The sequence below is a fragment of the Lottia gigantea genome (genome assembly GCF_000327385.1).
Source record: "Lottia gigantea unplaced genomic scaffold LOTGIsca_140, whole genome shotgun sequence".
Classification (NCBI taxonomy): domain Eukaryota; kingdom Metazoa; phylum Mollusca; class Gastropoda; family Lottiidae; genus Lottia; species Lottia gigantea.
This window is the reverse complement of record NW_008707618.1, coordinates 457476-470363: the sequence shown is the minus strand read 5'-3', so window position 1 is coordinate 470363 and position 12888 is coordinate 457476. Positions and strand designations below refer to the sequence as shown.

Below are 12888 nucleotides of genomic sequence, written 5' to 3'. Positions count from 1 at the left end.
TTCGGCAATCCTGCACGATTACACCACTTTGATCCGGCTAATTCCCTCACATTTAAACGCCGAACTTAAATCCCTCTCACGTCGTCTAAAACTTCAAACGAAAAAGATTTTGACAAAGAAATATAAATTAAGACTCGAGGGAGATGTACGATTGGCAAGATGGCAACTCTACACCTTACAACATACTTTTTTGTTATGAAAAGAAATTTGTGGTAGGGAGTGAACGAGGCAATCAAATTTGATCGTCTCCATATTGAACTGAGAATGGAACCCATTGACGTCTTTGATGTAGCAATTCTATACCCACATACCCTTTCCTTAGAGAGTTTAGACTCGACCACTAACTAATGTATTTAGCTCAATGACTTAAGGCGGGTAACTTCAAAAGATTCCTAACTAAATAACGTGTAAGATCCACGCCTCGTCGCCGCCTTTTTGATGATACGCAACATGAATACCTCGGCGAGAATCTTATAAACAAACTGATATGAAACTCACACAGCCGCGGGCTCTGTAACACAACTTAAAGGAGCTTTTTTTCTTTCTTGTTCAAGAAATGGGGCGACGCCAATACTTGGCAATGGGAATTTTAAAATGTGTTTTCCTTCAAATGTAAACATGTATTTGACTCAAAGCAACTCGAATGTTGAAATGTTTTCTGATAGAAAAATATTGTGTTTGCTAAATGAAACAAATTTGATGGACGGATCGTAGTAAATTAAATTTCTTGAAGCATTTTTGTCTTCGGTCGTGTTGAAAGGAAATGGGTTAACGTAATGAAGAGTGTACAATGTGTAAATTTTGGCAGGACAGCGAACATCTTTTCGATGTCGGGAGATTTTAATTTAAATATAAATTGATTAAATGAAATGGTGTTTTACATTCTATCTTTTTGCACCTTATTGAACAAAGGAAACTCTACTTTTCTGCGCCTGAAATAATGGTTTAATGGAATGGGATTTTCCTCACTTTACATTCCACTTCTCTTCACGTCATTAGACTACAAGATTGACTACCTTATTGGGCTCAAGAAGGCAAGAACTGGACATCAGAGACTACTGACTTTATTATAAATATATAGGAGGAAAGTAGTTAAACTGATATTGTATATTGGTGTAGAGTAAAACAATCAATACTCCACTGTTTAAAGTGTTCAAATATGAAAACATTGGGTATGTTCGTCAGTGAATTAAAGCTTCTAATGCAGGAAAAAAAGTACAATTGTGCATACCTAATGTATTTGTTCGGCTTTACCCTGCTCTATCTATGCTTTCATTATTTCAATTACATTGCTTTAACAACCCCTTTTACCTAACTCTGGTTGATTACTGCACAGAAACATATCAACTAGCAGAGGGTGATGTACAATATTTTACAAGATCTAAGTTTAATTCTTGAGGTTGGTTTAATTTTGTACTAGTAGAAACAATCATCTAACTTCCAGAGGTGAACCGCTTTTATACTACTGTCAGCTTAATGACACAATAGACATCAACTAACTCTGATTTAAATTTTAGCAGAGGATGATCCACTGATGTTATATTTTCAGCTTAAAGAAACGTTAGCCATTAACGTTCTATGCGTATGTGAGTTTACAAAATATAAGAAACTCCCGAGAAGATAACTGTTTTTGCGTTTCTATTGCACATGGTAGCTTTAAACCCCTTGAACAATTCAATATAAACGCCTTTTCTACTTTAAAGTAACTTCTATCAGAAAAGTCAACACAATCCCGTCTTTAATCTTTTATCATTCTCGTTTTATATACATCTAGGTATCTTTAAACTTTATAAAAAAAAATAAACGTCCATTATTTATGTTATATGTATACGTTAAAATTGGGTAACGTTCTCCAATGAAAATGTAAAGTTTTAAAACGTTGTGTACAAAATTACACAGAAGAAATAGACCATAAAATTGGGCTGCATTATGGCAATGTAAATTGTTGAAACGTTATGCACAAGTTAACACCGGAGAAATATACGACAAAATTGAGTTGCTTTATCTAATGACTATGTAAATTGTAGCAAAGTATAACATACACAATATAAAACTGATGTAAATAGCTGAAACCGTTGCTTAGATTCTGTGGAACTAAACAAATAAAGGGAAATAACTACAATTAACAAACCTGTAGGTAGCATTCTTTTGGTTTGTAGTTCAAGGTCTTAGATAGTCTGCAGGACGCGTTCTGAAATAATCAAATAAAGGAAGATTATTACAATAATCACCGTAAATAATAAACTAACACCCTTTCGGTCTGTAGCCAGGAGTTTTTCAGGCGTGGCTTGTTTTGCCAGAGAATGTCGTGACTTTCTCCAGGCGTTTATCTTTTATCTTATCGTAGAAGTAGAGCGATTTTCAAAACTCTTAACAGAATTTGTCTGATCGTGATACCTGGCAACATGAGCTCTCTGTTTCTTATTGCTGCTATCGTGGTTTGTTCTGGTAATTATTTTGATTTTTGAAAATGAACTCTTTTTATGGTAGTAATAATGGTAGGAGCACGTTCACAATGTCAAACTATTACGAATTTAGTCTTATACTTTGACTACAATAGCTGCATTTATTGCATCACGGAATGCGCCGATAGGATGGGATTGTACGCAAATCAGAGCCCTCGACAGAATAACTGTAAATATTATAATGAGTCTTTTGAGAGCCTATTCGTTAGCGTACAAGCCAATCAAGTCGCTGCATTTACAAACTTCCGTGACTCAAGGAAGTTATTCTACACGACTAGCCTTTTTCCCCTATTTCAGCCTATGGAGATGGTGTTGGTAGTCAATTATTAAAATCAGTAAGTTCTCCACCTTTTTATGAAAACAGAGTTTTACGTTTTAATTTTCTTCTTATTTTCTATGAAAATGGGCAATGTTAAGCAGTGCGCAATGATGGGAATGGGCAAAGAAAACAATTGTGAAATTATCAAACAGCCTTTAACCTTTAACAGCAAAAGCTTTATGAAATTATTTAATACGTCAGAAACCCAAAGGGTCACAAAATTAAGTATGGTTTTACTGTTGATGTTTCTCCACTATATTGAAGTCAAATTGAAGGATAAGACAATATAGGAAGTGAAGAATGTTCATTAATGATTGTTATAATAAAAAGTGCCCAATTAAAAGTAGGCCTATATTTGTGACATGCAATTACATTGTGGTAGAAATAAAATCTAACACAGCTATCATGTGATCAGAGAGTCACAAGGATTTTGCTACAGAATTCATGTAAAATGTCAAGGTATAAAAGTATCTTTTTAAATATTCCAGTTAAGAATTTGTCCTATTGTGGAATGTGCATTCATTGCCTGTCTAGATGATATGAGTACACACACCCAGACTTTTCATTTTAATGGCATGAACTGTCCAGGCTGTCCAACTTGTGCCAGACCTAGGCCTATTGATATCAAGAGAGCCTTAAACCCATTAAACGTTGTAAGTATATATACCGTATACCTATGTCTGCGCTTTCGGAACACTTAAGCTACTGTGGTTATTGCTATTTTTTTTTTTTCATTTATTCTCTTTAATTTTCCTTTCATTTTCTTTTTCTTTGTTCCTTTCTTTCTTCTTAGTCGCCTTATATATGCATACAGACGGATTCAATGTCGATCATCCATATGAATATTCAGAATGAAAATCCAATGACTATCACAAAAGTGACCTTTTAGGTTTGCACAATATTATGTTACCCTACATTAGGTATAATTTGTCCGATTACTAGAGGTTTTACCCAATCGGCTGTCCCGCAGAAAACCTGATGCAAGGCTATTTCAGTTATCATGGTAAAAAATGTCCATCCTGTATGATGTGTGCTGACCATAACTAAGTATAATGATTCGACCTTTATATGGCAATTAAAACATTTTGGTGTTATCGTTTGTATTTGTTGGCAATATATAACGGGCTTTCGAAAAGATGATGTGGGTTTTACGACCCACAATTAAAGGGCAAGCAGTGTCCGGTAAGGAAATTTTCTCCGGAAATGCCATAGCCTCATCTTTTCCGATTTCTGTCAGGCAATCATTGCACAATCAATTGTAAGGGGTAAAGATGTTTGTCTCTTACTAAGCTTATAAAACTAAAAAAATATTGTATATTTCAACATGGAGCATTTCATATTTCATAGCAATTTACAAGGTTGTCGTTATCCCCGCTACTACCTTCACAGTGTCTCGCTCTTAAAACCTTCGACTTATACCTTGACTGCAATAGCCACTATTCATATATCACAGAATGCAGAGATTTGATTGGATTGTACGCCAGCGAATATCTAAGTCGATGGCGGTAATAGCTTGACGTTGTGAAGATTGACCTATCCCGAGATACCACATTACACCCTATTTCGTACCTTGTATCTCGAAGCTATAGTAATGTATATTCCATGTATAGTATAATATGTACTTACTTCAATTTGTATTTTCTAGGGTCACATGATCAAACTAGATATTTGCCCTATTCCAATGTGTATGGCTCTGTATAACTGCCCTAAAGAAAACCAAGTTCAAGGTTACTTCAATATCAATGGAAAAAAATGTCCATCCTGCATGATGTGTACCGGTCAGAATTTGACACCCATCAAAAACCCAGTCATTCAACTATAAAAAGCCATTAAATTTTTTGATAAACTGTCTGTATTTTTTATGAACGTAGTCTAAGATGATTGGGTCGGGTTTTTTTGAAAGGCGGTTGATATTTGCCACATATTTTTCTCAAGGCCATTGCCAAAGTTACCATTGTCTGGCTCAAATTCTTCCGGTTAATATATATATATTATATCATATATCTGCAAATATAGGTAATTTGGACCTAAGTTAAATTAATAACGGGAATTTGATCACAAGGTAAATTGATCACAAGCAAAATTGTCTGCGACTAATTTTCCGCTTGACCTTTGAATTTTTATTTTTAATGTTACAGTGGTCAATTTCGCTTACCATATTACTGTGAACATGTTTCCTGTGGCTATATTTCATATAACCAAATTACCTACCTTGGCAGAGAACTTGTAGACATCAAACAGAGATATGTGCCAGAAAAAAAACTGCGAAAGCGGAAGACAATGGTAACTTTTGCGCAAGTACGAAACCAATAATGGTAATCATCCATCCAAAATAACCAGCTTGTTTGATCAAGGGTACAATCAAAACCTTGTAAGTAAGATCCACCGTGTGTCACGAGTTCAACCCCATGTTTTGTTTCTTATAGGGTTCCTTGATTCATCTTGATATGTGTCCAATGACCATGTGTGCTCAACTGGTTGATTGTTCAAGTGATCAGGCCGTTATGGGTTATTTTGATTTCCATGGTAAGAAATGTCCAGGATGTTTACATTGCCCAAAGATCATTGCTTAAAATTCAAGATTTTGACACCGATGTTTGCCACGTAAAGCTACAGAAGATTCTATGTTGGAGTAAATAAAATAATAAGAGCAATTTTGTTTAAATTATATTATATAGAACTAAGTTTTACAACCTACTTCTCTCCATTGCTATGCAGTAGGCAGTAAAAAAAATTTTGCAATGTCTCTACCGAAAAATTATGCTAACGCTCTGCCTCAAATCTAGCTTTAAGGAAACTGCAGAGGATTTTCGAATGCCACAATATTTATAATCATTATAACTGACGCAACTGAATCTCACCTTTGAAATCCAACCTATTGAATCAAATGACATATTTCAAACATGTTATCGATTAGATTTATCTGACCTTTTGACCTTTGTATGCGTTCTCTAACAACTTCAGTTTATCGCGATTATAGATAAGATGAAATGGAATGTTCCCTTAATGACCTAATAAAACGAAATGAATTTTCTTGCACTTTAATGGTGAAAATAAGTTTGACCTCCTGCCTTTCTGCATCTCCACAATATCAGGCTATTACGAACTTCGTCTCATACCTGACTGAAATGCCACTGTCATAACCAAATATTACATGTTAGAGTCATTGTATATGTATATGGCCAGTCAGTTTCGATTGTTTCATGATGATCATGTAAGATCGCGTGATTGAGAGATTTCTTAGAGTGAATTTGGACATGGACGATACTATTTGGATTTGGAATAAACGAAGTTCTTTATCATCTCTACTTTGATTTATTAAACCTATGGTCACGACAGTCACTATTCTTGTATCTCAGACGTTTGTGAATGTATCCACAACGGCAACTGCAACGATTTTTATGGATTGTTTTGTTTTGTACGTTAGCGATTACAGCCAATTATAACCCACCACAGAAACTCAATAAACAATAAGCCATGGTAGGTAGGTGGATGACAAGTTAACGTTCGGTTCTAGCGGATGCTGATATCGCAAACTAGGTAGTTGTTGGTATATGTTCAGCATACTTGTAGAGGGCCCTGATTGTATTAGCCAATCAAATCTCTGCATTCCGTGATACAAGAATAGTGATTATTACAGTCAAAGTATAAAACAATATGACCTTTCTGTACAATAACAATTCATAAGGTTCTAGATGGCAATTTGAATCATCCACGAGAAAACAAGAAACGAAACTTCTAGATCTATATTTAATTTTAATTGTAATCTTTATTTCAGTATATAAGGCCTCCAACCCATAGTACATAATGTGCAATTACAATAATTGAAGATATAAATATAAATAAGATAACTTTGTATAGATGCATACTTCTTTACAATTATATCAAATTACAAAATACCTATCAAATATATAAAGTAATATCTAATTACAAAATACCTTTCAAATATTTGAAAGAAAAGAAATACCAAATTACAAAATACTTTTCAAATATTTAAATCTAATCCCCACACATTTATAAACATATTCACCTAATTCACAATAACTTTCGATATTCATGACTTTTACAAATTAAGAAACATCACTATAAATATTAGACATCCATGGGAAATAATCTAACCTGATTTGAAGGTATAATGGACATATCATCATGAAATGTATTTCATCTTCAATCGTTTTCTGATTAAAATTAAGGAAACAAAAACTACAGATTCGATCAGATCTATCTAAATATTGCCATCGTCTTGATTCTATTGCAAGGCTATGGCTACTACACCTAAATCTAGTCAATGCTATTCTGTGTTTTTTATTTAAAATACAATTTAAATACTTTTCAGGTTGTAACTGTGTTTTATATAAACGATAATTAGCCTATCTAACTTGGAGTTGGACACTAAATTCTGAGACCAGTCCTGAGCGTTACAATCGATGAGCCTTTGTTTGAAATTTGAAAAAAACACATTCTTATCTCCAACAAATTGACAGTTCCATACATATCCGTAACCATAACTGAACAATAAGAGTTTAACATATTTATGTTGCCCATGTTAATCTACCAGCCGCATCCAATGTAATTAACATATCATACCAGGCTTTTGGGTACCTAAGGTTTGACATTTCCAGCAGTTTTAACCAAAACTTGATGCATTTTATCATATAATTGACATAGATGGGATGTCTGCCCAGTTCACCATATACAGCTGAATTACTGGTACATGAATTAACATTTAATACATATTTACAAAAGTTAAGATGCAAGGTTTCAATTTGTACATATGATGTATGACCCCAAACTTCTGATCCGTAACAAAGTATAGGAACAACCACTCTATCAAATAGGAATAATGAATTGTTGACGCTGATGTTACACTTTTTGACAAATAGTTTCAACATATTACATACTTTTATAGTTTGTGATACGAGAGTCCTGATACCCTCTGACCAACAAAGTTCTGGAGTGAAAATTATACCAAGATATTTATAACTGGAGACAATCTCAACTTCAGAGCCGTTTAGGTACCATTTTTCATTACCTTTAATGATTCCGTCCCTTCGAAAGACTACAATTTTAGTTTTATTCAAATTGACAGACATACCAAATTTGTTACAGAATTCTTTAATGCAATTGAGTTGAGATTGTAACTTTCCCATAGTATCAGACAGTGCAGAAATATCATCAGCATATTCGAGTGAAATTATATTATCAATATTTTGATTAACAAATATGCCTTGGTAGTTATGAGACTTAAACATTTCTTGTAACTCATTTAAAAATAATACGAATAATAAAGAACTTAACATGCAACCTTGTCTAGTACCAATCGTGCAATCGAAGTACTCAGTTAGTCACAATTTATCTGATTGATTTTATTACTTGATAAAATTTACTACTTATATTATTTTTGATTAAGACATATTTTAGCAGCTGATGCTGCAAACTAACATAGGCCCGGGAAAAATCAACAAATAAGCAATAAAAGCGACCACATTTCTTTGACAGGTACTTCTGGGTAAGTGCTTGCAAGGTAAAAATGTGGTCGACAGTGCTATATCCTTCCCTGTATCCAGCCTGACTCTCAAGAAGTATATCCTGACTTTCACACCAGTTGGCTAATCTGGTATTAAATATCTTGGTGAAGATTTTTCAAATAGAAGAGATGAGTGACATTCCCCTGTAGTTGGATGGACTTTCGGATCTCCTTTCTTTAGGATTGGATGGATTACAGCCTTGCTCCAACTTTTAGGAAACAAACCAGAGGACATGATTGATCTGAGTATAAGAAAAAGATATGGCAAGATCACTTTTATGGACTGCTTCAGTACTTCATTAACTATACCATCCGGACCGGGAGCTATTGAGATTGGTAAGTTTCTTACAGTTGACACGATTTTTGCTCTGGTGATTTCTGCATCAAGTGTTGGATTGGAGTTATCGTTGGTGTATCCATTTAGTGTTTGTAGAACATCCAGCTCAAACTCATCGTCTAAAATGGGTGTTGTCTCAGTAAAGAGAGCTTCCAAGTACTTGAACCATTCATTTGCTTCGATATTAACAGTTTCACTAGCTTGGTTCTTGTGCATCTTCTTTTGACTCACAACATGCTTTAAATCGTGCCTTCAATTGTTTGTGTTTCATCAAATCATCTTCAGAATTACTGTTTCTATAAACATCGAGCATGTTATATTTCGTGTTCTTGAGATACTGGCATTCGTTGTTCCACCATTGCGGTTGACCAAGTTGTTGTTGTCGACGGTCATATGTCTTCATTTCCATTCTGGAGGCGGCGTTATGTAGCACTGCAGAGAGATCCAACACTGAGTTGTCGATATCCTGTGTTTCTATCATTTGCTCAAGTCTGTTAAACCTTTCACGGGCTGCATCACTGTTTAGGTTATGAATGAAATTATCAGTCGGCTTTGGGTTCCATTTTAGTCGTCCACTCACCTCCACATCTATATTATAAGCACATAGTAAAAAATTAATTTCCAAAAAGTGAACATGTCCACAGCGAGCCATCATAGTTTTTGGTGTTTGATGGTATTTGAAAGTGTTTAGCATCCAGTCATTAGCTATTAACTTGATTGCCTCTCGGCCTCGCTGAATAATTCATATGAAATACTAACTCATATCGTGGTAATCATGTAAAACATGCTACAGAGCTGTGATAAATTTCACTGGATTAAGTGGTGATGGCATAGTGAATAATGCGTTTATTCGTTAACCTGAAATTCGGACTCTAGCAATGGCGTTCTATATAATTTGAAAGTGAGGATTTCGATTATGACACAACTTGAGAGAGTGTCTTCTGTTAACATTATCAACCGTAAGCTATAAATGCTTGCTCGGTTGTGAAGTAGGCATGGGTCAAGATATATGGGCAACTCAAAGGCCAGAGGAACTGACCTGGAAAGAACGCATAGTGGTTCCATGTATAGGACCATTTGTTCGTGCAATATTGTCCCGATTCTTCAGTGCTTTGTTTGTTTTCCAATCGGAAAAAGAAAGAAGAAACCTATCTCCTATTTAATATGTCATACAGTATCCTGATTGTTTGAGGTACATGTATATCTTATCTTTATAGGTTACATCTCCACAATGTCAAGCTATTACGACCTGCGTCTAATACCTTGACATTATTGGACACACTTACAAACTTGTGATACAAGAAAAGTGCCTTATAATGTTAAGAACGGATTTATAAGATACAGAAGTGGATCACATGAAAATGTTATGTCGCTCAGTTCTGTAAAAAGAAATGTCATGGAATATCAAGGAATGTAAAGGTAGCTGTTAAAATAAAGTCATTGCTGTTGAAAGAATGTCAAAGGAAATGGGCAGCTGATAAAGATATGTCAAAGTGTTTTGTTTGCAATGTTACAGCAGCTGTTAAAGAAATGTCAATATGTGAAGAGAGTCTTTAATTGAATTGCCTAGGTACCCCCTCTTGCATCATTCTTGAACACTTTCATGTCAGTAGGACGTCTGTGGTTCCTGCCATTCCACCGAAACCGAACGTTTTATGACGTAGTCACCCCATTAATAAATATTATTAGCAGGTTTTGCTTTTATAGTGACGTGAAATACGGTATTATTACTACAAGAACCACAGCTATCTGACGAAAACTTGGAATGTGGTATAAATATAAGCGGGGAATGGCTCCAAAACACATATAAAGCTAAAAGACCCCTTTGAACCCCTCTAAGCACCAGCTTCCTTTGTAGGTACATTCGGTTATTCCTGGCGAAATTTGAAAATTTTAATGTTTTAAAGTTTGATAAATTCAGTCACGTATGAACAAATGCTCGTGTGTTTGTGTCAAGCTTATCGTATCTGCCTTTAATGAGAAACCTACACAATAAACACAAAATGTTGGTTGTTTGTGTGATGCCTTGGTCTACCGTGCAAGTTCTGCCACGTATTCAACTTTACGGAAATCGAGGATTGCCGAATGGACTTTGTAATGATTTGTTATTCAGTATTTATTGATAACTAAAATATCAGTGAATATTTCTATAGACCAGCTGTTGAACTGTTAATAAACTTCATGTACAGTATATGAATGGTCTATATTTAGTTTTAATTACTTTGTATTCCAGTCATTATTGGAGTACTGTTTACTATATAAATGTATGAAACTGTGGTGACCAAGTAGATGTGCCTAGTTCCTCTTGATCGGAAACTCCTAATCGTCACCACACGCGAGCTATCGTTAAAGAGAACACCATTAATTTTATTCTATTACCCCAATAAAGTAAGAATAGGGTAGGACATATTACAATCCCACCATTCTCATTTTATAAAGTACAAAAAGGAAGACATGGAACCCCAAAACATTGTATTCTATGGCATTTATATCGGGTCGGTGGTTGGTGGCCATATTTCTTCACCAAGTATGGCGACTGCTAGTAGTATATATGGCGAACCAAGCAGACTTATATTTTTTTCAAATATTCAATTTTAGTGTAGTTAAATCATGATATCTGTTCATGATGGTTAGTTATCAAAGAAGCGTTCATTTTGAATTGCGTTCTTGAAACGATTCAGTGATGAATGGGTTAATTTGGCTCACGTGGATACACAATTATAAGAATTTAAGTCAGATAAGGTAGTCCAGTGTCACCGCTTTTAATTAGGTCATAGACGAACACCGTGCAATGTTACATGAGGTAAATATGGCTAATTAATGTTAATAGTCAAATTTGGTATTCCAAAGCTGAAGCTGGGATATAGACAGACACCATGCAGTGTTCCATAGAGTAAATTTGACTCACAGAATACACACACTTAATAGATAATGAGTCAAATGGTGTATTCCTAATTAAAAGATTATGAGTATTCCGGTGTTGCCGGCAAATAGACATTAAAGACAGACAGTGTTGCATAGGGAAATTGTTTAAATTTGCACAAAAAGACCGTAACATATGTATTACTTTTTTATTTAGTATAGAATAACAATATTTAAATACAATAGTATAAATCATCGTACTAAATGGCAAGATTATAAAAGATTGTTATGGTATGCGCCATTTTGGTTTAACATTGAAAAGACGTGATTAGAGAGAGAGAAAGAGAGAGAGAGAGAGCGTCGCAACATTCTGCGCATGAGTACAAACTACACATATTTTTTGTTTTATACAGTAAACAAACTCTAAATCTACCCCCCTAATACCTAACAGAGACCCTGAAAACAGCTGCACTCTTTTCAACAAAAGGCAAAAGGCAGCCTGATTAGGTATAAATTTTCAACCACATTTCGGATGTGCTGTATGTACTCATGCGCAGAGTACGGATTACAGTCTCTCCCAAAATGTTTATATTGAAAAGAGGTTTTCTAGCCTTAGTATGTTTTTCTGGAAAAACATTTGTACATTTTAATTTACAGTCGAACGTTTGTGGTTTCTGTTTATTACAGAACAGATTATGGCGCCACTTACACAAATATCATATATATGTTTGGATTGCAAGTGTAGGCTAGTAGTGACGACATAGTCTGATCAAGTTTTCTAAATGTAAAGGATTTCAGGGGCAGTTACGTTTCTACCGGGGTGGGGGGTCTACCCTCCACCAGAAAAGAGGCTGGCCCGGCTTTGCCCCCCCCCCCCTTTTTGGTGAAAAAAGAAGGCTAGAAAAACCCTTTAGAACCACACATGCATACATACCTACATACATATAGGCCTAATATGAAATGATAATATGACGACCATTGATATAGAATATTCCAGTTCAGTGATTTCACTTAGTTTACTCATAAATCTTAAGCATAATTATTAGTTGTAAATCTACACCCATAGAAACTGGATCTTAAACCTCACATTCTTATCTACGTTCTATTTTTAACAGATGTAAAAGTCAAGGTCAGGATTAAATGCCGCCATTTAAAAACCATGGTTAACGATTGCTGTAACAAATGATATATATTGCGCAACAAGGGTAAACAATGTTGCATTTTGTCAAAAAGCACCGAAGGCTAAATGAGTAGCGTAAGGCACCAAAGCAAAGGCACGTGTTCAACAAGATACAAAACAGATTCAGAGTGAGGCCGCGAAACCAGGGCATAGCTACCCCTATACGTAAACAAAATGGGCAAATTAACCCTGCATTGA

At 35.0% G+C, this 12888-nt stretch overlaps 1 protein-coding gene across 1 annotated transcript; it reads left to right on the top strand.

Moving 5' to 3' along the window:
* Window positions 1-2379: 2379 nt before the first annotated feature.
* On the top strand, window positions 2380-6585 carry LOTGIDRAFT_238318 (hypothetical protein; the record flags this gene model as incomplete). The annotated part of the gene is made up of 5 exons (XM_009049892.1): window positions 2380-2448; window positions 2763-2800; window positions 3273-3437; window positions 5211-5310; window positions 6563-6585. Exons 1-5 carry the CDS (start codon window positions 2406-2408, stop codon window positions 6583-6585), a joined length of 369 nt encoding a protein of 122 aa, XP_009048140.1. The 5' UTR covers window positions 2380-2405.
* Window positions 6586-12888: the final 6303 nt, after the last annotated feature.